Source organism: Brachycentrus maculatus, unplaced genomic scaffold, assembly GCF_059751285.1.
Source record: "Brachycentrus maculatus isolate JH-2025_06_01 unplaced genomic scaffold, ASM5975128v1 h1tg000058l, whole genome shotgun sequence".
NCBI lineage: Eukaryota > Metazoa > Arthropoda > Insecta > Trichoptera > Brachycentridae > Brachycentrus > Brachycentrus maculatus.
In genome coordinates, this window is record NW_028280812.1 from 327,862 (window position 1) to 354,453 (window position 26,592).

A 26,592-nucleotide genomic window follows, 5' to 3' on the forward strand; every position below is an offset into this window, starting at 1 on the left:
GTAATAAAAACAATAATATGAAAAAGTGGATAACGATTTAACCTAATAAAAACAATTTAATATACATACTTCATCCAAGAAAAAAATATCAAGGAATAAACTGCTTGGATCATGAAAAACATTTCAAAAACTACATAAGAGTATCTATCTAATGAATTACTTACAAGAAAATAGTTTAAAATAATAACACAGTTTCTATTTTTTTTTTTCGTTATAAATATCCACAAAATGTTTTTTCTCACTTTAGGTGATTCCTTTCACAAGTCTTTATTAAAATAAACTGTCCCTTAGATCAATCAACAAGAGTTACAGAGCGCTTGGCACTCACACTATGAATATGATACAAACACAATAACATTGGTCTTGTCGATAGTAAAAACCATTATATTGATAAGATGGAATCAAAATGAGAAGTAATAGATGATGTAACAGTCCCAATAAAAACAGTAGAATATAATTAGTTCGTGGGACTCTTTTCCGTCATTCACTAAACACCAGAGCGACAGGCATCAGAGTCTCTTGTGACTTCCTTCCGTACTGCTGGACTTGATGGTCAACCCTGAAGATGGGGGGGATCTGGAGGGCTCGGGATGCTCCAGGCTGGATGCTCTCAGTATCAGACCTCGAGATCTCCGCTGTAACCAGTCGGGAGTTGTGGATGAGGCGGAGGAACGACGACCGGAAAACGACCCGGTCTTCTGAAGCCGATGTGGAGAAATGTACGGAGACCCTTGGGTCGGCTGATCTTCCTCTTCGGGGAATGCTGTGTGCTGGGGAGGCGTCGGACTGTCTGATTCCTAAAAGCAGACAATAAAATAAATTATGGAAGTTTAATTTGATTTAAGGCATTGCACACAATAAAAAGCAAAGCACCAGCTTTTCGATGAAGAATGCGTTTATCGACACATAAAAATAAGGGAAACATCAATGCTAAATAATTACGTACATCAAATATATTGCTGATGACTGATGCCTTCAAAAAGATAATAAAATGACATTATCCGGTTACACTTAAAATAAATATATTTGCTTGTACACTATTGGAGAAGTCATAATAATTGGCTAACTTCCACTTCGAACAAATGCTATCTATCACATATTCAAGATATCTCAAAACTGGTTGATGAGTCCTGTTAACGATGTAATGTTTCAATAATTATCCAATAATAGTACAAACGAATATCAGAACAACTGAATTCCATCAAAAAGAGACGATTACTAAGCATGTTAATGAAGATTTTTTTTACTTATCGTAATTATGAAGGTATACCATGAAACATTGAAGAAATGTAATTTGATTTGGTTAAGTTACAAGCATGACAACAATCAAGCAATGAACATTCGAAGATCGTACACAAAGGAAGAAATACTTTTGGTCCATTCAGCACCAACCAAACAGTAACTACACGAATAGGATGATGTATGCTTAGCTTGAAGCCAGCACCAGCGCTTGTTTGGCCATGCTCGCTTCCAAATGGAGTTTTACCTGTCTTCTTGGTTTCCTATATCTCCTTACCTCCTCGAGACTTTTCAAAGGAACCGGTTCTCTTCTTCTCCCTCTCCTCGCTTCGTCTCTCTCCCTCCTTTCCAACTCTTCGGCCAGCATTTTGACTTCCCAGTCCCCCCCGCTTCCACCGGCTGCCATCCCCGACCCGCTTGCCCGACTGCAACTGCTTTCGCCGAGTCGAACTTCTTGGAAGTGCTCAAACACCGGGGTGCGCGGGAGATAGTCAGATTCACCGCTACTGCTTGATGGAGAGCTAAATCATTGAAAATGAATCAATCACCACATTAAACTATCTTTGAGCAGGAACATTATGATCACTACCCAATCAATCAATACCCAACAAAAAGCATTTAAATTAAAAAATATTTATAAAATGTACCTGCTCAAAATATCAAATCCAAACATTGTCTTTGCTCTTCTGCAAGAAAAAGAAAGTATATTTACCCTCAATAAATTTGTCTTATCTATGAGTTCTAATAAAAGTGAATAAATACTAATTTCAATCAAAAATAGACAATGTTTTTATTACTATAATTAAAACAAAGTTACATTTTAATTATAAAATGGAAAATCACAAAGCTTGTGCTTTAAATACATATTGTATTTTTATTACTTGTTAATAATTCAATAGACATTAAAAGATGGGACTTCTCATATGACAAAGATCCAAAATGGCATTTGTCAGGTGGTTTGAATATATTTACTCCCTGTGTACTTGGAGAGTAATGACTGTACTCCATCTGTGATGAAGTTGGAATGAGAGTTCACCTGTTGCCTTCACTGGATCCGTTCTCACTGCCCATGTCGAGCACCACGGTGTCCTCCCGCTGTGGAGTGGTCACTCTGGACGAGCCCTGCTTTGCCGACTGGGTGCCGCGGTTGTAACCAAAGAAAGATCCTAAACTAAACTTCCGATGCTCGTGGTCTGATCTCGGCCCTGCAATATGGACAAAATAATTACTACTTCAACACATTAAAAAAAAATATTATTGTATCATATATTGTTAGTATACTGGCTAAAACGTAAACTCGAAAATATGACATTTTGAATAATGATGCATATTATAAAGTTTTCAACATCCAAAAGTTATAAATTGGAAAAAAAATAATTTTAAAATGTCATATTTAAGTGGTTTTAAAAGTAAATTCAACTTTAAGTTAAATAGCAGGTATTTTATGCAAGCTAATTGCTTTGAATAACAGGAATTATTCATTCAGGAATTTTAGAGTTAACGTTTTGTGCCAATATACCCACAATATGATGTGTGAAATAAGGGTGGAGAGAGAATGCACTTTCACATCTTTGGGTTTGACTAAGTGTGTGCAAACTTTGTGAGACACAAGACATAGTACGCAGGACGACAGTCACATTAGATGATTACTGAAATAATTCAAGTTCTCTATTCTTAAATTATATAATATTTTCATAAAGATGAATTGTCGTATCATGCAAATTATGTTTGTTTTCTCAAATATGCAATAAGGATTTGTATTCTTTTAATTTAAATGATGAAATAAATAGATGGTATTCATTTACATATAAATGTAATTTTTTCAATTAAAAGGAAAAAGTAAAAACCTAACCTATTTTTTTGTCTTATCATTGAAAAAGCATAGTAAGTTATGGAGTTATATGACTAACAATTTACTACATAACTTACAATTTACTTTTTTGTATTTATTGTCACTAGTACCAGTTGAAACTAATGTTGAAATAGTTTTTATTGATATTTTTTCTGCTTTTTCATGATAAGACAAAACTGTTTTTTGACTTTTTCTTTTTAATTAAAATAATATTATTATAATTGCTTCATTCATGCTTCTTGATTCTTGCTTATTGATCTTATTTTAATTATATATTTTCATGTATTTGAATTTTTGAATTACCTATTTTTTTATGCGTTTTAAACTTTTCTTCCCAAAATATATAAATGTAAAAACATTAATATCTTATATAAAATAAACATTTCACTCACACATTACGCAAAACACAAAGTGTATTGTATATCTTGAAGGTTGTAATTTTTATTGGCTTTTATTTAAAACAAAAATGCGTTGTTAACTTTTTTTCCAAAACAAATAGATACTTATATAAATTAATAAAATCAGTCTGGTATGGTCTTGTGGTTAGTCAAAAATTCAAGCCGTTTAGAATAGCATTGAATTGCAATATTGTGGAAAGAATATAAATATTTATACATATTTTTCTTCGATTATAACTTAATATATTTACAGTTTATAATATTTTGGCATTTTATTTTCATAAAATAGTGTGCATCCTTTTATCTCTAAAACCCAATTGAATTTGGTTTGAGTCCAGGCTAAATGTTTTGTTAAGTCACTTTAAATTTGCTACTCCTCAATAGGTGCCAGTAGTAGTCCAAATTTTAAAATCCTTAAAATCATATTCTCAACGTTCTGCAATTACAAAATAATATCTTAACCAACCATCGCGCCGCTTCTTCGTAGGGGTAGGCAGAGATAATAGAACGCCACACTACTCTGTCTTTGCAAACAATATTCACGTCATCCATATTCATACATCTCCTCATATATACCTGCCTATTATTCTGTCCACTTTTAAGTGTTTGACAAACTAAATCATGCCAACTTTTTCTCGGACTTTTAAAACTCATATTTCACACTACATTCACGTCATATATTTGTTTGACTAAATGCTAGCTTTACCTCCTGATTTTGTTCCCGTTTGATGGATTCCAGTATCCACGGATAGCGTCTTCTTCATCTTGCTCCTGCCAGGGTCCAGGTGGGAGCCAAACAGATGGAAGTGGTGCGAGGAGCTGGACTTCCTACTCTTGGACTCCGACTGCCTCCTGCAGTCCGGGCTCAGCAAGGCACGGTGGTCGCTTATTGTGTGGGGAGAAAGAGACCTGGTGAAACGATTACCATTTTTGGACATGCAAAATTAACTAAAGTGCATTTAATATGTGCTCTAAAAATATTAATACTAACCTGGGTAGTTCTTGCAGTTCCATACTTTCTTGGTCACTACTTTCTTCCCAAGATCTTCTTTCTCTAAGTTTAGTTGCTCTCTGCCTGGAGTACGTGACGTCTAATTTTTCTAGCCTAAAATGATTGCATAATTTTAATAGTTAAAAAATTCATTGTTTTTTATTTAGCTTGCAACAAATGTTTTTTTCGTTTATTAATTCATTTCTAATTTAACATTTACTTGGTGAATTCCACTATTTCTTATAATCTATTGTTACACGTGTGTAGATGCATTCCGCATCATTTTCAAACACCATATCACACAATAAATATTAAAGAAATGATGGTATTTACCAAGTAAAACTAAATAAAAATGCAAAGTTTTTACCACAAAGAGACTGCCAAATCAATTAATGAAATTATTGAAGCCAGTACAGTTAAAAAAAAGCCAAAATGTATAGTAAGTTAGGAAATATTTTTTTATTACCTTAGATCAGATCTGCTGGGCTGTCTAGGTCTTCTATCCCCACCCATTAGTATTTCTAATTGTTCAGGATTCAATCCTGCAGCTGCTAGTGTCTCCAGTTCTTCGGTTAGCCTTCTCAGAGTTTCTTCATTATCTTGTCCATTGTCACTCAGCTCGGCTGCCAAGGAAGACATTGTATCTCCTCGCAGAGGATCTTGATCACTAAATAAATTTAAATATAAATATATTAAATTTTTTACCATCAGTAACCTTTTACATTTGACGATGCTATTTTGAGCGATGAGTAGAATTTTCAGCGGATAGTATCAAGAATTGATGTCGTACGTTGTAAAAATAAAGTTACTAAGATGGTGTACGGAAAAGATTGCAATAAACATAATGTAAAAAAGGAATATACTTTTATGTTTATTTGTAACAACTTTAAAAGATGAAATGATAAATAAGACTTATGAAAAATAAAGCAATATTAGATTAAGGATAATTAAAATATAATTATTGAATGAATATATTGAAAGTAAATAAAAATATTTTAGAATAAGAATTGATAGCATTTTATTATTATAGAGAAGAAATTGTGTGGTAAAAAATATATTTTAATAAGTAAACGTAACATGTAACATGCACCAATTCTCCCCATTATTGACAACCACACAACTCATATTCTTGGAAGTTCTATACATATGAACCAATTTAGAAACATTGTTCTTGAATCATTAGAACTAAATGCCCAGACTTCCATATTCTTCTTCAATTTTGATGCGATGTCAAAAAATAATATGAAAAATAAACCTACGCTAGGTAATTTGATTGTTCTGTTGTAAAAGCTGCTTCTTCTTCTAAAGCTGCCATGTTGGGTGGTGACGTCGTGAATAGTGTGTCGAGAGAATCTCCTCTCTGAAAGTATAAACACCGGCATTGAAATCATCAATAAATGACCCTGGTCATGAAATAATCTCTCAATTATATAAAAAGTATTTACCATAAACCCTTGTTCTTGTGAAAATTCATCACTTCCAGAACTCGCTGTCAGTGCTGATGCTAAATCCACTTGCATCGATGATTCTTCTATTAGTCCATTATTATCATCTTGAGTTGGCGATCTGTGTTGTTGATTTTCAAGTAACCTTTCATCTCGATTTTCTGATTCTATGTCAGTTGGTAGTCCAACTCTTTCTAACTCCAGTATTCTGGATTGTAGTTGAGAAATGATTTCATCTCTTTTTCTAACTTCCATTTCTAGACTATTAAACCTGTTGAAAGATATAATGTAAGAATAATAAAACAAATAAATAAATCATTATTATAACAAAAGAATTAAATAAACATTATAACAGTCCTATTGTTTAAGTCCGCCTCTGTAGTGTAATGGTCAGCACGCTCGGCTACCGTTCTGGAGGTCCCGGGTTCGATTCCCAGGGGGGTCAAATAAATATAAGTGATTTTTTCACTGTAATATTTATTCAATATTACCCTGGACTGGTACCTGAAGCGGAGGGCTGATCACCTTTCCTTCGTGTGTAAGCGATCAAGATAACACTGTGTTCATATGAAGCAGTGCCCTATGCACCATTGGGGTGCGGATAAAGGTTTTATTATATTATTGTTTAAGGCGTTTTGTTAAAATATTGCCTTTGCTATTTATTTTGTGCATACTTCGTCGTCATACTTACTCCGGTCTAATTATGAAAGAAAAATTAGAAAATCAATAATATTCATCAACATCGCTCCTCTAACTTTTTGTACTTTTTTTTTATTTTGATGTTTTAATATTCAATGCTAAAAGCAAATATCTACTAATAACACATAACCAAATGTCTATGTCAGCTCAAAAAATAGGAAAATACAAATCAATCTATTCGAAAAGATAAAACAGAAAAAGCAATATAAACCTCTCTTGAAATTTTCCTTGGACCTCGTGGAGATGTCCTTGAATAACATGTTTGATTCCTAGCAAGACTTCGCTGAAATATTCTTGTTCTTCTAAGGAACCTTTAATAAAAAAAATATATTTTTTTAATGCATTCATGAAACTAATATTACTGTCATCTTTATTCAAGTATTTTTTTTACCTCTAAATAATTTTCGCTGATTCGCCACCGCTGCTATCAAACTCAGTTTTGGCTTATCGCTAGGCACTCTGATTTCCTCGGGACGCAACGCTTCTAATCCTGGTGTCGTATACCTGTATTTTGGGTCTAACGTCGAACTTATTTCCTCAATTTCCCTCGCTTGCTTTTCTGCCAACAATTCACCAATCAACGAAGTTGCATCAGGCACTAACGGCAAAGAATCATCACTATCTCTGTGAACATTAGTCAAACTACCACTCATTGTGGGACTCGCAACATCATCCTCGCAGACCCACATGTCATCAACGTCTTCGACCTTGTCCGATTCGTTAGATTGAACACTGGTTAACCTTTGGTACGGATTAGATAAGGGGAAAAGGGTTTTTTGTTCATTGGCACTATTTGGAGGGGACGTTAAAGTATCACGATTAAAAGTTACACTTTTCGTAAACTTAGAATGTCTCGCTGCGTAACCTTCTATCGTTGGAGCTCTAATCAACTTTTTAAACTCTTTGGGACAAAATATTGGCTGGTCTTGTATTTGGGTGTCTTCCGATAATTTCTTCAAAATAGATTTCAAATTTCTTCTTTCTAAGGTTTCATTTGACTCGGGACTTGTGAGAGGTTGAGAACCATCTTCTTGAGATATAAAAGATCCTGGACCTAACATCGCCACCTGCTTGGATCTTCTTTTGTCCATTTTGCTACCTTCGGAATTACTTCTCGTCAACGTATCAATGTCGATCGGTGTCTCCGGACAATCGAGACTAGAACTACGGGTTTTGATAACTTTTTCTAATTCCTCTAATTTCTGCCTCTCGTTTAAAATTTTAAGTTTCTTTACAAATGGCAATGCTCCATATTCAGGAGAAAGATCTTCTACCGAAGCGTACGTTTTATTCTTTTTCGTTAGTGTAAATACTTTTTGTTTAGGGGCGACTCTAACTGCAACTCTATTGTGTGACTCCGAAATATTTCTAGAACATTCTGCTTGAGATATTCCAGATTCACTTGAGATATTCATTTCTTGCACCTTGTTAATTGACTCGTGTGTTTTGGCATCTTTAGTGGGAAGTTCCGACAGAGTTGCGACACTGCTTGCCGCATTACTTAATTCTAAATTTCTATTATCGAGGTCTATATTATTATTATCACTTGTAACTATACTAGGGGATGGAACAGTACTTGGGGACGCAACAGGCGTATGGATACATTTTCCTAAACCTAACTTAGATAAAGCTGAAAATTTGGCACCAGAGTCCGTTTTGGAACCATTCGTGTCTGGTGTAACTGGCGCAACACTCGGCGAAGGGCTTGTTTTATCCCTTGTTTCGCCTAAAATAGATGCTTTTTTTAGCTTGGACCAAGGTTTTTTACTTCCCATTATTTTATCTTCTATTTTTTCTACAACAGAACTTGATGACTCCGTTGGCTGCTGAGGTTTTGATTCTGTATTCGTTTTAACACTACTAGTAGTCTCTACTTTATTTGGCACTGTTTCTGTAGCTGGCGTTTCTTTGGGACCTGGTGATACACTTTGTAAAAGTTTAAGTTTATCCCTGAATGTGGTCCCCATAGCTTTGGCGGGAGATTTTATTTTACTGACAACACTAGCCGGAATAGAGATAGTTTGAGAAATCCGATTCTGATCATTCGAAATGGCACTTTGTTTATCACTCGTTACAAAAATTGGCACACTTTTCTTATCACTTTCATCTTTTTCTATTGGCAATGGTCGAGAAACGGACGTTCCGTCCTGTTGAAGCTTCATTATTTTGTCCTTAAAACTAACTTTAGGTTTAGACGATGAATCACTAGATCCGGAAGAATTTTTCCTGGAAGGTTTTGTGGTCGGGCTGAGAGATTTCAAGGGAGAATTAGATCCTGAGCCTTTTCTCATGGGACTCAGAGTTTTTACAGTGGGACTTAGTGGACTTTTAAGAGAACACGGACTGATCGTGTCAGAGCTAGAAGGAGGGTTGCTACTGAGAGTGATCTTCTCAGGTCCGCTTGTAGAGGCTGCGATCAGGTTTCTTTCTCGGTCTTCTTTAGCTTTGAGAAGCAGTAGTCTTTGAAGTAATGGAAGTCCAGCTCCGATGACTTCTGGCTCACTAGGAGTTGAAGTAGAAGGACTCGACTGAGATGGGGCTGAGAGATGTGGTATAGTTAATCCACCTCGTTGTCTGTTTACTTCCTTTTCTTCTCTTTCCTTAAATCGATAAAAATGAATAGTAAGTCAAAGTAATAATGATCTTAAATGATGACGGTAGTAAATAAACGAACACTTTTATCAAATCATTTATATCATCGAACAAGATAATTATTGTAGCTTTTCATTTTTACCTGTCTCTCTTTAAGAAGTTTGAGACGAGCTAGCAGAGGAAGTCCAGCACCAAGAGGAGATATCACCTTTTCTTCTTTGTGTGATGGTCCAGCCTCGGGGCAACTCCCTTCATCCTAAAATTTTAAAATAAGTCATCAAAGATTTTATTTCTCAGATCAAAGATCTCTCCTAAATATTAACATAAACTAAATAACTAACCAACCATCTCGCCGCTTCTCTGCAGGGGTAGGCAGAGAGAATAGAATGCCACACCACTCTGTCTTTGCAAACATTCTTCGCCTCTTCCACGTTCATGCATTTCCTCATACATACCCGACCATTATTACGACTCCTAACCTGACCACTCTCAAGTATTGGGCATATCTGATAGTGCCAAGTTTTTCTCGGTCTTCCTTTCCTCCTTTTTCCAATTAAATTCGCTTCATAAATTTGTTTTGCCGTTCATTCCTCACTCATTCCTTCTGCATGTCCAAACCATCTCAAAACACCTTTCTTAATTTTATCGATAATGCTTATCTCAGTTTTGCATTCCTTTCTTATTTCACTATTCGAAAATCTATCACACATCGTTTTGTCGCACATTCTTCTGAGAGATCGCATTTCGACTGCTTTCAGTCTACTTTCATCCTTCTTTTGCCAACCCCATGTTTCACTTCCATACATTAGAGTTGGAACCAGAACTCCGTTGTGTACTGCCAGTTTAGCTTCTTAACCTGTTAACCGGGCAGTCCGCTGTCCAATTCCGCAACTTGTAACAGGCGCGAATACTGATTCACTCCGTGTCTTAAATTCATGTCGAGACATGTATGGATGACTAATACCTTTGTTGTTCCAATAATATACGTACATATATAAAATAAAATAAACACATATTTCAAGGACGTATTCATTTGCCCTACCCGCACCAGATATTGTTTGCGTTTGACGTATTTATGAGTCCCGCCCGGTTAACAGGTTAATAAATATGAATATATCTATCTTATACTCGTATATCCAGGTTCCGTTTTCAGAAGAGCTTCGTACCTCAGCATGGTGGTTCTCGTCGCTCTCCACCCTCGGCATCCTGCGGAGAACTCCTTTACCCCCGCCAGATCCATTAGCTCCTGATCCCGGAGAGCCGCCGCTCAACGCTCTCAGCTCTAAGGACTCAGCTCCAGCGGCCGATCGGCGAGTCGGGCGAGACCTCGTGCGAAGCGCATTGCGCAGACCCTGACAGCAATATTTCAAACTTGAATACAAATACAGTTCACAACATTTTGAAAGTGTCCAAATACTTTTTCACAAAATTTGGATTATCTCCGATTACAGGAGTTATTTTCATATTATTTTTTACATCTCATCAAAGATGAAGAAGAATATGGAAGTCTGGGCATTTACGGGGCTGATGACCGTCATAGGCTGATTTAAGTGATCACTTTACACACGTGTAACATTCACCAATTCTACTCAGTATTGACAACCACACTACTCAAATTCTTGGAAGTTCTATATATTATATGAACCAATTAAGAAACCTTGTTTTTAAATCACTAGAGACATCTATTGGTGAGATGAAAAGAAGCTTTTTTATTGAGCAGAAACTCTTATTAGTATGTTAGTATATACTCATCTTTGATGAGATGTCAAAAAATAATGCAAATACAGTTTTTTCCTATCCAACAATTTTCATTAAAATTTCTCCTTAAAAGTCATAAACTCTTTTTAATGCTCTTGTACTAAGAAAAAAAAAATAATTCTCGTGAATTGAAGTTTTTTTTTGTTTTTCAATATACTTAACGTATTTCGACACCAATGATCATTAAGAAATACTTAATTATTGCAGTGCAGTAACTAAGTGAGACATCTTTTGGTGAGATGAAAAGTAGCTTTTTATTGAGCAGAAACTCTTTTTTTATATAGTTGTCTCTATTGAAGTTCTAGTGATTCAAGAACAATGTTTCAAAATGGGTTCATATTTATAGAACTTCCAAGAATTTGAGTAATATGGTTGTCATTAATGAGTAGAATTGATGAATGTTACACGTGTGTAAAGTGATCACTTAAACCAGCCTATGACAATGTAAACATATTTTTTTTTTTTGCAAAGCTACAAATTTTGTGATACTTCATTTAAAATTTGCCGTTTTTTTATACGTTAGTCATATTGAATTTTTTTTTTTACTCATTCAAATTAGTTTCCCAAGAGAATTTTTCCTTTTCTTCTCGACTTATTATTTGTAAGATTTTTTTTTTTGAAAAATATTTTTAAAAAAAATAGAACAATGGATACCTTAACATCACTTCTTAATTTGTGGACAATCCTTTTTGGTCCACTGTTATCATCTGCATCGAGTTTATCATCAACCTTCTCTCCTGAAAAAATTCGACTAGCTTAAATATCCACATTCCAAATACTTGTCAATAGTTAATAATAAGGAAAATAAAAGTCCATCAATAAAGTAACTTTTACATTAACGAACTTCTGTATTTTACGTTCTGTCAATAATAACCTCAAAAATTATTACAAACCCGTTTCCCTTTACATTTACGATTTAGGACTCCATGCAATGATTTAAACTGTGTTTTTTTTTATAAGAAATTCGTCATACTTTTTGTACCTTTAGCCTTTCTAGAACAATTTCTGGCTTCTTGAAGTCGTTTCCTTCCCAAGGTCTGCAGGATCTCTTGTGCTTCCGGATAGTCCTTCATGGCAGCTAGCACGTCCTCCCGTGACAAGGAGAATAGTTCTGAATATCCCACCGACCGCACATCAGCTGTTCGTCTAAAAAATTAATTTTAAAATTTCCAATCTTACTCACTGGATTAATTTTAGTACTTATTGTCATTTTAATTTATTAAAGGACAAAAAACCAATTTATGAGGCAAATGTGGTTTGTGATAGAAGCAGAGAAAGACCGAGGAAAACTTGGCTTGATTAAGTATCAGAAGTCAAGAATAATCGGAGGATATGTATGCGGAGATGCATGAATGTGGAAGAGGCGAGGTTTGCTTACATAAACATATTGGTGTGGCGTTTTACTCTCTCACTTAACCCCTGCGGGTAAGCGGCATGGTGTTAAGTTAGATAGAAAGTTATTTTTGTATTATGAATAAAAATTGAAAGAAGATTTGTGATTTTACTGTTTATTTATTTTCGTAACAGCTGTTTTTCATTTTAGGGCATTATGAAACTGTTAAATTCTATTCTCACAAGGCGAAACAGTAGATAATCAAAAATCCTGCTTCGATATCATTCATGAATATAATACGCAATTCTACAAATTAAATGACAATTTAATCAAAGAAAAATAATAATTAAACAAACAAACAAAAATATTTTTGATGTCTGTTTTGTATTTTACTTACTTGTTCAGTCCATCAAGATTGAGGATTCCAATTTCTCCAAAGAAATCACCAGCCTTCATAGTAGTAAGAACTCTTCCAGTTTCTGAGATGACTTCAAGAATTCCATCAGCTATGATAAACATTTCTCTTGCTACCTCCCCTGTGGAACCAACCAATAATAAAACACTGTTAAAGTAAGATATACCAACAACGCAAACCTAGTTAAGTTAGAAAAAAAACTTTACCTTTTCTACAGATGGAATCTCCTGGAGTGAAGATGTACGCTTTCATTTTGAGCACCAAATCGTGAAGGAACTCCGGTTGGCATTCTTGGAAGATTGTTACCTTTAAATCAATTGCATTGGTTCAAACACGGGTATTAGTAAGAGGTAAGAAAACTACGGCCCGCGGCGGAATACAGTCCGCAAACAAATTATAAATTTAATCTGTATTTAGTAGTGATTAACAATACAAAAAGGGTTATTTTTAATGACGTACGAAAATCCATGTGTAGATCACCTCTACCAAAAATCACCGTTTGCAATGAGTTTCGTTAGTAGACAAGTATGTACTAGTTAGGAACTCCATCGAGATGAAATTTTATTTGATAAAGAGGTTTAATTTAACAACACCTTGAGAAAAACCTTATAAGTAGGTTTCTTATAAGTAGAATCACTCATTTAAATATCCTTAAATTTGTTTCCTGATCCGTTGATCCTTAAGTTTTCAGAATATGGCATTTCACAAAAACAAAAACAAAAACTTTGCCAACCCCTGGTATTGGGTATTAAAAATCATATATTTTATCATTAGCTGTATCCTTCTAATTAGAATAATAAATAAAAAGGCATTTTTAAAATAATGTGTTCAGTAACAAAAAAAAATTTTTTTCACGGTAACAATTTTTTCAGATTTCAGATAACAAACCTTCTTCAGAACACTGAGGTTTACATGAAGGGCCAGTTCCGTTTTCAGCTTATCCGGTAGTAGACCAAGGGCTGTGTTTATATCGCCTCCTCCCTGGATTCTACCCCTAGACCATGAGTAGTCATACCATCGCAAAACCCTTCTTTTCATTCCTCCAGGAACCTACAAATTCATTAAAAACTTACTACACTAAATATTACACCATTAAAAACTTTATTTTTTACTATGAAATCATTTTTAAAAGATTTATTTATCTCTTTAGTATGTAAACAAGGTTAAATTATGATAGACAAAGTTTGAGTTTACTCATATACAGTGGGCAATGTTTGAGTATATACAGTAGACAAGTTTGAGTATGTACGGTAGACGAACTTTGAGTTTACAATTTGATTTCACAATTCCTGTCTGATCTACTATGATAACGAATACTGCTTAATGTATTCTGACCGAAATTGGAACACATTCCATATTAAATTATGTTCTACGGCCTATTTTACATTATCGGCAAAGGTGGATGTAGTCTATTTTACAATATCGGCAAAGGTGGATGTAGTCTAAACAAGTTATCAGCAACCGAATAATGAGTTCTGAATAATTAACGTACATACTTGGCGTTACAGCTAAGAATTTATAACAATATGTATATAAATTGTATATGTTATTTGATATATAACATAAGAGAGGGTTTTTTGTACCTTATGGTGTCTCATGTAGGTTTTGGCTCCATCGAGAAGTCTCTCGAACTCCAATCTATTGGCATTTCTGTTGGTGATTACGTTACCGACTTGGCCAACAATAGTAGCGAATATGAACACGCCAATCAGGTAACTTACAATGGTGAATACGTACCTAAAAAAATAAAAGCATTATTTAAAAAAAAATACATTATTAGTGAATTCATTGACTCATGAATATTGATTTGCATAAATTTGGCGTAAAACAATTTTAAAAGAAAATATTTTTTATCAAACAAATAAATCACACATACATAAACATACTACATAAATTTGTACTCTAATAAATTAAAATGTAAATTTCTTGAATGTTTTTTGCTGATACTTTGTGGCACATTTTATAAACTTTAAAAGTGGTAAAAACAAAATTTAAGTTTGGTTTTATAAAAATATAAATGTCTGTATATTCAAAATCATAAATATTGTAAACCTATTCTCTTATTTATTTTTAATTTTGACACTACGCCGTATTAAAATACGCGTGTTTTATCGATTTATATAAATTAAAATGCAAATGAAAATGTAATTTTGTTTAAATATTTAATCTTATACGAGTATACCAGAAATATTGTTTTTACCTGTGACAAGTAAAAACATGTTTTATATTTTAAAATACTTTTTAAACTCAATAGCAGCGCCATCTGTTAAATATAAACAACACGCAATACTGAATATTGTTCATGGCGGACAGCGTGTTTCTTGACAGCCGCCACACCAAGCATATGCGTGCGTACGTATGTGTGTGTGTGTGTTTGAAAAAAAATTATTTTGAATACCTAATTAGTTTAATCACTAATTTATTTATTAATTTAGCGTTTGATTTGTAGAACTCCATTTTAATTTATATATTAATTTTAAATCAAACACAGATTTTTTGAGTCTACTAAGTTGTATTTTATCAACAAAACGCATAAAAATAGTATTTTGGAAATTTTTTCGCCTAGTTATGGCATTTTCAAACGAAAATGCTTTAACTAGGCGAAACCATTGTCACAATATTAATCTTTTATTTGTTTTTGTTAATAAAATACAACTTGATAGACGCAAAAAATATGTGTTTGATTTAAAATAAATACATAAATTCATCACTAATGTTGAATTAAAATAAAAATAAACCGATTCCTATTAATCGTTTTTTTCAAATTAATAAACATCGCTTAAAAATATTTATCTTATTTCTTAACTACAAGATTAGTGTAGATCAGTCGACGTCGCCTCGATTTTATCTTCTGTCGCAATTTGTTATGAGTTTGAAAACATTTTATTAACTGCTGACTTAATGTTGGAACTTTAATTAACAGAACTTAATAGAGCCCTTGGAAAGCTTCTTACGCCGCGGTGTGAAATCTTAAAAGCGAAATTGAATGTTATTTTCCAAAACAGCCGAGACATTACGTTCCCACTCAGATTATAATATTTGGAAATTCAATTACAGCTGGAAGATGGAGATTTATGATTTATTGGGTGTTTAATAGATTTCACTAGAATAAAACGCGAATATTCGGATGAAAAATATGCTAGTTTATATATAATTCGGCAGTATCTTTAAGACGTAATAACCTCTACCCTTAAAATAGGCAATTAAATGCCCTCATTGCTGTGTCTATGAATACAATTAAGATTTAATTTAATCTCAGCCAAGATTAAGAAGACCTTAATTTAGATGTGAACATATATCTGTCGATATTTATGGAGTTTACGACCTGTTATTGACTTGTTTAAGTTTTCACTGTGATATATTTAATATTCTTTCTATAATTGATACCTAAATCATTCAAATATAAAGAAACTGTATTAGACGTAGATTACTCTAATCGTGATAAATCGTAAATAAATTGTAGGTATATGGATGGTATATTTTTTTAAATAGAGAGCTTGTAGTCTAATATTAGTCTCACATGCATCAAGTAAAAATTTGTGTTTTAAATTTTCACATTTTCAATATTTAAAACATAAAGTCAATCTTGGTTAGAATTGGTGAATGTGACGCGTTTGTAAAGTGATCACTTAATCAAGTATATAACTGTCATAAGTCCTGTAAATGCCCAGCCTTCCATATTCGTTTTCATCTATGTTGGGATATATTTTTTTAAAATAATTTATAAGCGGAGAAACTCGGAGTTTACAAATATTTGGACACACGCAAAATGTTGTAGTTCAATTTAAATTAGCAGAAAAATTTAAAGAACAATTTGGGCTACATCAAAGCTTTTCAACGCTTGAATCATATGCACTCCTATGTACCACTAGGTACGGATAGGGGTCAAAAAGGAAAGAAACATTGACAATTTATTGACCGTTTTCAGCCAATCTTGAGGTGCAGATTTTCAAGAGAAGTATAAACAATGATGTTTGAAAATCGCTGTTTTCCAATGCTTTGTGTAGAGACGAGTCAAAAGATGGATTGTACAATTGAACTATGTGTATTTTTTTGCCAAAAAGGAGGCAATACATCAATACACATACAGATATCACAAAATGTTTCCTGCGATCCGAGGATAGTAATAAATCTTCACTTTGCCTGCGGATCGATATGGAGGCTTTGACGACTGAAGGCAATAAATAGTGACATTCCCGTCAAAGGGAAGAAGTGTGACAAATACCAGATACTGTTCCTCCGTTCCAATATCTCAACTTGTCTAGGGTTGCCAAAGCAAAACTGGATGGAAAATGGAAATAACGATAAAATAATGACATTTTTCGTTCCAAAATTTTCACATTTCAAGAGATTTTTTTAAATATTTTTAGATATTCAATTTAAAAGTTAAATGGCCTTTAGAAGTGCCATTGTCTTGAAATAAAAAAAAATTTAATATCAAATCAATGAAGAGAATCATATACGAATATACTTACCTTTTGAATATCATACTTTTCTATCCAAGATATGTAAAAAAAAATTAATAAATAAATTTCATGTACTTATAGGAAAAAAACTCTTACTGTTTATATTTCGTTTTTCAGTTGGATTTTCACAGTGGTTATAGTTTTATGGCTGTTTTCTTTATTGAGATCGCGTATTGGAAAAGCAACGGTGAACCATGTCTCGTTACATCGTTTTACATGTCGGATGAAGATAAAGCGAATTGAAACTGAACTAAGTAGACGAACAAAGTTTTCGAACAGCATCGTTCTCGGGGAGACAAGATCGAGGCGGTCATCGACTCGACACTAAAAAAATTATCAACAGCGATATATAAATTCGGCAATTCATCTTCTGGCGGGCGGTACAAATAAGGCAGGCTGTTCGAAAACTTTGTTTGAATACATTTCGCACGAAAAAAATTTATCCGCCAAATTTGGAAACGAGACGGTGGATGGAATTGCGGATCCGGGCGCGTCGGATCGGCGGTCTTTTCCAAACGTTATCACGAAATGTATGTTTGATGTGAAAAGTTTATAGTTTGCGACAATTCCTCGCAAGAGTCAGCGAACAGCCTCCAAATTTCTGCCGCCGCCAAAGCACCCCGACTGTATTTACGTTAGAGGGAGAAGGGGGTCTATTTACATATGTGTTCGGAATGTTAAACAAAAGTAATACGTAGGGGCGGGAGCGGGACGTGGACGGGAGAGGGCGGAGGGGGGAGGGGGGACTCTGGCGGAAGTCAAAACGCTAAATCAAACTGAGTTCAAATACACAATACAGGTATTCCTATTTTTTTACAATCGGCACATTATTTTTATACAGATTTCCTGTTTATTTTACCGTGAAATAGAAAAACGTAGTCGGAATTCGAAAGTAAAAACCAAAACTTGGCAGTGCCGAAAATACTTGCGTCATTGCTTGTCCCAAAATTAGAAAATATTTTACAAAAAAAAACGTAAAATTGTTTTTAAAATTTATTGATTTCGCATCAATTTTGTGAAATTCATGAACGTTTATGAATTTAAAAAATGTGTGATACGTATTTTCTATCAATATATAAAATATTTACATAAATATTTTTAAAAAATAATAATAATAAAAAAAAAAACACTTGTATAATATAATTAAAACCACGTTTCGAGTTCATTAAAACTATTCATCGTTACATAAATAAACTCAAAAAGTGTTTTAATTTTCTGTTTAAATCATTATTTTATTACAGAAAGTTAATGTCAAATAAATAAATTTAAATGAATTGTCAAGGATAACACCACATAATAACTAAATATGCCTTATGCAAATGCGACTATTCGTAGTATTTGTTTGAGCTGTTGGAATAAATGCCCGAAAACAATTCATCGAACTTATATGAAAGTAAAAAGTTTTAAAGTAATAACATAAATTCAGATGAATCCAAATCGCTTCTTGGTTAGTTAGGTGCAGTGTATTGTAGTAGTTGTATTTAATTGGTAGTAACTCTATTTGGTTTGCGTTTTGCCTTCGTATGTGGGTATTATTTCCCACAAATTAGTTAACCTTTGGTCATCACATACCCCTTGTTCGACCTGAACTGCAAGAGGCGCGACTTGAGGCCTCTTCGCGGCAGAGATTTGGGCCCATCCGCTGACTGAGAGGCCCTAGTGATACATTGTTATGTAACAGCATTAAATATCAGGTGAAACAGATATCACAAACAAACATTCTTCATATCTTAAAAAATATTCAAATCATCAAATCGTATAACTAGTTGGAGTAAAAAATTAAGTAATGTATGAATAATAACTCTGTAGATATTCATTTCATACTTTTTAATGGTAAAAAAATTCAGGTTATTTTTTTTTAAATACCAGTTTTATGGGAAAATAGCGATAAAAAATATAATGGCATATTTTTTACGTTTTCGTCAATACTTTTTTAGTTGCTATGTTTAATTTAGATTAAGGACGAATGATTGAGTGTATGGGAACTAAACATTGCAATTTTCTGATAAATAGCTTATAAACCATTTCATTTGTAAATTTACAAACGATATCTGATTTTTAAATGTCAAATAATTGTTGTTGTTTATAAGAAATTTCTTTTATATTTACTTTGACGAAGGTTTTTATTATGAAAACATACAAAGGCTAGTTAAACAAATAACGTATTCCATATTTGATATTGACATATGATAACTAAATCAATTAACGAATGCTAAGATTTCAGAGCCATGATTGCTTTTGCATATGGGATTGTTCATTTTTTGTGTATAAAAATATGTCTCTAATACGCCCCTGTATATATAATATTTTAAATATACCTCTGTATTCATATATTTGATGACAAATTTTGAGAACTTACTCTGCGTTGGTTTCTGGTGTTGGTAGATCACCGATGGTGGTCAGAGTGAGGGTTGACCAGTACAGAGAGCCGAGGTACTTCCTAGTAAGGGTCGCGTAGTCGCCAGGTCTGTGTGGATACACCCAATCTCCCTATAATTTAACAAAAATATACCGGCATGAAAATACTCTACATTAAAATATAGGCTAAGTAGAAAATATGTTAAGGAGAAAAAATAGTCTATCAACTTGGTTTACTAACAAAAAATCATTAAATATTTGTTTTTGCAGCCATTAAATTGATTCAATGTCATCTAACACTATTTTTTTTTCGAATTAATTTGTGAAAATAACGTTTTTTATCATTTTTTCTAATTTGAAAATTTACAAATGAAAAACAAATTTAAAAATAAAATTAATCTCTAAAAATTCGATAGTTATGAGTTTTAAAATTAAGTTTGAAAAGTGATGTTTTTTTTATTTATTTCCTGATTACATTTTAAGATATTTTAAAAACATAAAAAAAAACAAGTTAACTAATTACCAAACTTTTATTAAAACTTATTTAATTAAATTTGTTTCGGAATTCTAAGAACCGTATTTTTGCATTTTTTTTTTTGTTTCAGATAAAAAAAATTTTTTTTTTATCAAATTGTGGATTCAAAGTACAAATTTCAGATGAAAAATGATAAATAATGAACACATTATTTTTCATTCAAATGTACATTTAGATGTATTCGAAAATTGGTGGAGAAATATTTTCTTCACAAATTTATTAAAAAATATATTTCTGAAAATAGAAAATACATTCGAGCCAAATTCACTTCGAAAAGGTATCAAGAGCTTTTGATGAAAAGCTGAATAAAATATAATTTTCCCTTTTTGTAGAATAAAGGAAGTGTGCTTATTGAAATTTGAAAGGGAATAATGAGAAGCCTCAAACCAGCGTGATTTGCTCGTTTCAGTTTGGCAAGCTGAGAAATTCTGCAATGCGGTGATACGTTGTTTTGGTATTTGAACCAGATGACTATTGATGCGTTATGGCTTGAAAAGATAAATATTATATTTTTGATAAATTGTTGGCTAAGTTTATCTCATAACCGATGCCAACTATATAAGTGATTGTCAAATAACCGATACATTCAAAACTGAAATTAAATTTCGTACGTAATATGAAATTATTTTCAGGGATAATACTCATAGTAATAAGATACGGGTTGTTAGTCCCATAGTTACTGTCGCCAAACTCTGAGTCTAGGTTAACGCGTTTGCCACAATCAATTTCCTGTATTAACTATCAAAATTGCAAATTATAAAAAATCTTTATAATATGTGTGCAAGATAAAAAACAAATGTTTCTTTTGCAAAAGTATGTTCATAAAATTCTACTTTTCTGACACTTAAAGTGTCTTTACAAAAATTTGAGACTAAGATGGTTTGCATAAAAATTGAGATATTGGTAGGTACATATGTGAGGTTTTTTTCAATAAAATATTTTTTAATGTACAAACCTGGAACCCTTCAGCTTCCGATAACAGAAAGTAGAAGCAACCAAACCAATGAGCCAAGATAAGGAGAATATGGATAAGGTTGATGACTCTCCAGAAATTAGGATACACGGTTCTAGACTCCACGATGTAATAACAGTTAACAGCTCTGTACACCTAAAATCAAAACACCAATGAAAAAATGAATAAAAAAATCATAATGTTGAGAAGTCTTATATTACGAATGTAAATTTTGATCTATCTTTTATCGAGCAAAAAACTTATGTTAAAAAAATATATTAAGAATATAAGTATTTATAGTCTGTGAATAAAAGCAGCAAATATTATTAGTTGATCATAAAAGCGTCTAAAATGTGTATAAAATTTTTTCATATAAATTATTTTGCAGGCTTTAAATTTAACATCTTTAAACCAAAATAGTCAATTCGTGACTTGGCGTTTTATGCCAGTGAAAGTTCCTTTTATGTTAAGAAGCAATTTTATAAAATTAAATCACCATTTTAAAATCATTAAATTGTTTTTTTTTACTTGTTCGCTTTGTTTTATTTGTAATTTATTTCATATAAAAATGAAAGTGTAATTAATTTTATCACACCATGTAGTTTATCAAACTGTCATCTGTTATCATGTAATCTCACATGTCAAAAATACAACGACAAACTTATTAATCGTCACACTTAGTTGGTGTCATATTTGTCACCAGGAACTGAACTTCTGCTCTCATGAAATTAATATTATCGTGCATTGGCACAAAACAAGCAGGTGTCAGTCTTGTCGGCACTTTCATTTAAGTAAATTCAAGCAAAGTGATCGTTCGACGTCGCTTCTAATGACAAGTTTGCAAAACGGACAAATTATCTTACTAATAGCTATTAGTAAGTTTAGCTGCACGTTCCGAGTGAAGAAAAAAAAAGAAAAAAAAATTATTAGCCGAATGTGGTTAGTAATAGAAGCACAGGAAGATAGAGGAAAACTTGGCGAGATCAAGTATTTCATATACTTGAAAATTGTCAGGTCAAGAGTCAGAATATCGGTATGTATTAGAAAGCTGTATTATAAGATGTATAAATGTGGAAGAGGTGAATATTGTGCGCAAAGACAGATTGGTGTGGTATTCTATTCTCTCTGCCAACCCCTACAGTAAAATGGCGTGACGGTTAATTAGTTAGTTAGTTATTTTTTTTAGATTATTATAATTATTGTCAATTCCAAGTATCTATGAAAAATAATGAAATGTACAGGTTGCCATTCCAATGCTATTATTTGATTTAAAATAAACAGCCAGTTAAAATTTTAATCTTTATAAAATAAACAACTTTGTTTTAACCACTTTTTTTATTTTATTTTCATTTCACTCAAACCAACCGGTTTCGGTTGGTTAAAGTGTATTAATAATAAATTAAAAAAATGGTTAAAATAAAGTTGTTTAATTTTATAAAGTTTATAAAATGTGCCACAAAGTATGTGCGAAAAATATTCAAGAAATAAAATTATAATCTTTGTGAAGAATGAAAAACCATAAATTAAAACCGGAAACTGATTTGATCTTTTATCTATCATAGATAACAAATCTTTCCACGTCCTCGCATATTGATATAATGTAATTAGCATCATCCCTTACCTTCAAAAATCTGGGGAATCTAAGCATGGGGTGCGAGCCAAATCTCAGTTGTAGCAAGTCCAGGGGAGTCAGTGACGCCAGGTCGAGCAGGAACGCCCTGGAGTTGAGGTAGTGGCCGGCCAGCTTCCTGGAGTCGTACACCATGAGGCCCTGCTCCAGGTACCCTGTGCGCAGCTGCACCGCCAGGTCTGCGGCGAACACGGCGTCCGTCAGGCAGTCGCAGGTGAACCAGAACGTCGACGCTAGATCCTGATGAAGAAAAAAGAAACTAGTTTAATGGACTGACAGTGTTTTAAGATATAATTAGTGTAAGAACATATAAAATCTGGCAATAGAAATGGATTTTGCTATGGAAATACATTTTTTAAGACCGGTTTCTGTACATTCGACGCCCCTGGGGCCGATTTACGACGTTTTATTTTATTTTATTTTTATGTTTATCTATCATTATCGTCATCTTCATATTCTTATTCAAATCTTTAGAGCCACCCTTGAGGTGATATTTGACTAAATATTTTACGAAAAGGGCATTATAAAAATAATCCTGATTACTTGTTTTATTATTAAAATCCTACTATATATTTTTTAGTTTTTGTACAGATTTATGATTATTATACACTACCTAATTTCATCAAAGTTAAATTCCTTTTGTCAGATTTTTTTTATAAAATCATGGTTGTCAACCCCTGCTTTGTTGTGTAAAAACATTGAATTTTGTCTTGCCTCTCAATAGTTCGATGATATTGGTAACGATAAAAATGGTTATTAGTCAAATAAAAAAATAGATTTATATTATCCACTGACACTTCGTGATGGAATTGCATTTTTAATTTATTATTAGATTAAAACCAATATTTTTAGCTTTTCCACTTTTTTATTTGACCAGCGACCGGGTTTCGTCGTTACCGACATCGGATCGTCGCTGGTCAAATAAAAAAAAGTGGAAAAGCTAAAAATATTGGTTTTAATCTAATAATAAATTAAATGTAAAATAATCATAAACTATCGCGCATCTTTGGTTGGCCACCGCTGGCGTGAGATGGATAAATTCGATATCGTGAAAAATAGTACTCAATTTGAAATGTTAGACTTTTACTTTCGGTGCAATTTACTTTTTTTCTTGTCAATAATAAGCGTTTAGAACAACGTGGTGATTAAGTAATCAATGTTACCGACCCATTACGATTTTAAATTGCATTCAAATTGATTTATTCCGTATTTAATTTAATTTGTTTACTTTCAACGTATATTTCTGGAAGTTCTAGATCCACTTCGTAAGAAGGATCGCAGTAGTCAAATACATAGAAAAGAAAATGCGTTAACTACATGGTACAGATAGATTTTGTCCACCTCCGTAGTGTAGTGGTCAGAGCATCCGGCAATTGTGCTGGAGGTCCCGGGTTCGATTCCAAGGGTAGGTTAAAATAAATATGGGTGATTTTCACTCTCATATTTATCTCATAGTCACTCTGGACTGGTACAAGAAACGCGGGACTGATTACCTTGCCGTCATGCAATTAACGATCAAGATAACACTTTGTCGCTATGATACAATGCCCTATGCACCATGGGGTGCGAATAAGGGTTAAAAGAAAAATAAGTAAAAATAGATAGATTTTATTTTACATCTGACGCATTTCAAACCATTTGTCAAGGTGCGAAAATTATCGATTTTTTTTCTTTTACTACCTAGATAATAAGTAAATGTTACCTACATTGCATAGTTAATGCGCTATCATTTCTGCGTCATCGATGCTGTGAACTTCTCACATATTAACAGTCGATAAAAACGTCCCAATATCTCTTTAAAAACACCTCAGAATCTATATAATCAGAATATATATATATATATATATATATATATATATATATATATATATATATATATATATATATACGTATATGTATAAATATATATATATATATATATATATATATATATATATATATATATATATATATAATGAGTTAATATACAGTAGTTAAGGCTCAAAATGATCAATTCAATATATTATAAGGCAGACTGATTTCCCGCTGGGGCCATATTGTTCCTATATAGGGCTATTTGTCAGAATAATTCTTGAAAAAATCGTCACATAATTCCGAACACGTCCTTAACTTTGACATTTTGAATTTCAAATCACGTTCAAGAATCACTTTTTCGTAAGCACAAAATGCCGATAACTTTTTGTAAATCCTTGAAATCTCAGAAAATAGGAGAGATTGATGAAACAGATTGGTACAAGTATGGAAATAAGTCGATTTGTTTTCATGAATGAGTTCGATGTTATCACTTTTTTTGTAATGTGCTTAAAAGAGTTTGCATTTTCAAAAACATCAGAGGACAAATCCAGTATGTGTTCTATGATACATTTGGATATAACTCTTTCCTTTTCATTCATCGCTCAATTTGTGTACTGCAACATAAAAACTCTACTTCACGTTTATCGGTTTTGGAAAAACGATTCCCTCATCAGGTCAACTATGGACTGAAGTGGTATTACACAAAGTGAACGATGTATGATAAGCAGAATGTTATATTACTATACTTTAATACAAATTTAATCATCTTTTTAAAACAAGAAGTACATTCAAAAGTATTCAAAATATATTTTTTTAATTTAAAAAAATATGGTTCCGAATAATTCATATTCAAAATTGACAGGTCATAAGCTCAATTAATGCCCAAAGACCTATTCTCCTTCCATAAATTGATTTGTCTCTGTGATATATCAATTAAAATAAAATGAAATAAAAAATGGTAAATCTAAGTTGTTTACTCATATTTTTATTTGAACCTATCTTATGTAGTTTAAACAACCTTTCTTGTTTTATTAAATACTATATTAATACTATATTTTTTCATAAATTGATTAAGCAGTTACTTTGTGGTAAAATTTATACATTTTGAATTCAAATATTACTTGGTAAATACACTGGTGTCTACTAAATCATACTAAATTTTTAAAAATATGATCATTCGTATAAACTTTCAAAATTTAACAGTTAATAGTTAAATTCTAAATAAAAGCTGATTCGTGAACTTATTGTGATATTCCATGTGGTTAATTTCATCAAACCCTTATCCACATCCCAATGGTGTAAAGGCCACGGCATCATATAAACGCAGTGTTATCTTGATCGTTAACACATGAAAGAAAGGTGATCAGCCCTCCGCTTCAGGTACACCAGTCCACGGTAATATTGAATAAATATTAGAGTGAAAAAATTACTTATATTTATTTGACCCTCCCTGCGAATTGAACCTGGGACCTCCGGAACGGTAGCCGAGCGTGCTGACCATTACACTACGGAGGCGGACAAACGCTGACTAGCGGACACTAAGGTGGTTGATATACCAGGGTAAAAACATTTATTACCAAAAAAATTAAGTGTGGTATTTTCATACAATTTTTATTTTTAAAAATGTTATTAAAAAAAACTGCGCATGAAAAAAAAATCCGCTTTGCTGTCCTGAATTGTAACATATTGGTTTATCATAATTGAAAAAATCAGAACTCTTATTGAAATGGTAGGTTACTCCTTGTTCGAGCAATACACGTACACGGTGATTTGGTGCCCGAAGGCAGCGCCTAATGAAAGCAAAATGAAATTGGCAGTGGCTGCAGTAATTTATTGGAATTGCTCTTTCCTGATACACTGTACCGTTGAGTAGAGCGTACAACACCCTTTTTGAAATCCCTTTGTGTCACCCTGTAGATAGTGTCCAATCAGCGATAACTTCATAGCTCTATTTACTTTTTGTCTCATGTTTGTACTTTATGTCTCTCATTCTATCAATATAGTATTCTCCCTTGAAATTAAATGAAAAATATTGTTGATAACGTGTCTTTCGTTACGTAATATAAAATATTCAAATTCATACATACACACTCGTAGATGGATATTATGGAAACAATATCCCTCCCCATTTGCAT

General features: G+C 32.8%; 1 protein-coding gene across 1 annotated transcript in view; it reads right to left on the bottom strand.

Moving 5' to 3' along the window:
* Positions 1–2,382: 2,382 nt before the first annotated feature.
* Positions 2,383–26,592, bottom strand: part of LOC148311728 (uncharacterized) — a gene marked incomplete at its 3' end in the record, with an annotated part of 45,209 nt that continues 20,999 nt past the window's right edge. The window contains exons 5-23 of the mRNA XM_088256167.1: positions 22,655–22,903; positions 21,037–21,189; positions 19,548–19,678; positions 14,306–14,459; positions 13,611–13,772; positions 12,929–13,028; positions 12,705–12,843; positions 11,957–12,120; positions 11,629–11,711; positions 10,383–10,568; positions 9,359–9,472; positions 7,016–9,224; positions 6,836–6,935; positions 5,926–6,196; positions 5,740–5,840; positions 4,947–5,147; positions 4,481–4,594; positions 4,196–4,398; positions 2,383–2,444 (exon numbers count right to left, since the gene is read on the bottom strand). Of these exons, the coding sequence (XP_088112293.1) occupies positions 2,383–2,444; positions 4,196–4,398; positions 4,481–4,594; positions 4,947–5,147; positions 5,740–5,840; positions 5,926–6,196; positions 6,836–6,935; positions 7,016–9,224; positions 9,359–9,472; positions 10,383–10,568; positions 11,629–11,711; positions 11,957–12,120; positions 12,705–12,843; positions 12,929–13,028; positions 13,611–13,772; positions 14,306–14,459; positions 19,548–19,678; positions 21,037–21,189; positions 22,655–22,903 (4,896 nt within the window). The remainder of the gene's footprint in view (positions 2,445–4,195; positions 4,399–4,480; positions 4,595–4,946; positions 5,148–5,739; positions 5,841–5,925; positions 6,197–6,835; positions 6,936–7,015; positions 9,225–9,358; positions 9,473–10,382; positions 10,569–11,628; positions 11,712–11,956; positions 12,121–12,704; positions 12,844–12,928; positions 13,029–13,610; positions 13,773–14,305; positions 14,460–19,547; positions 19,679–21,036; positions 21,190–22,654; positions 22,904–26,592) is intronic.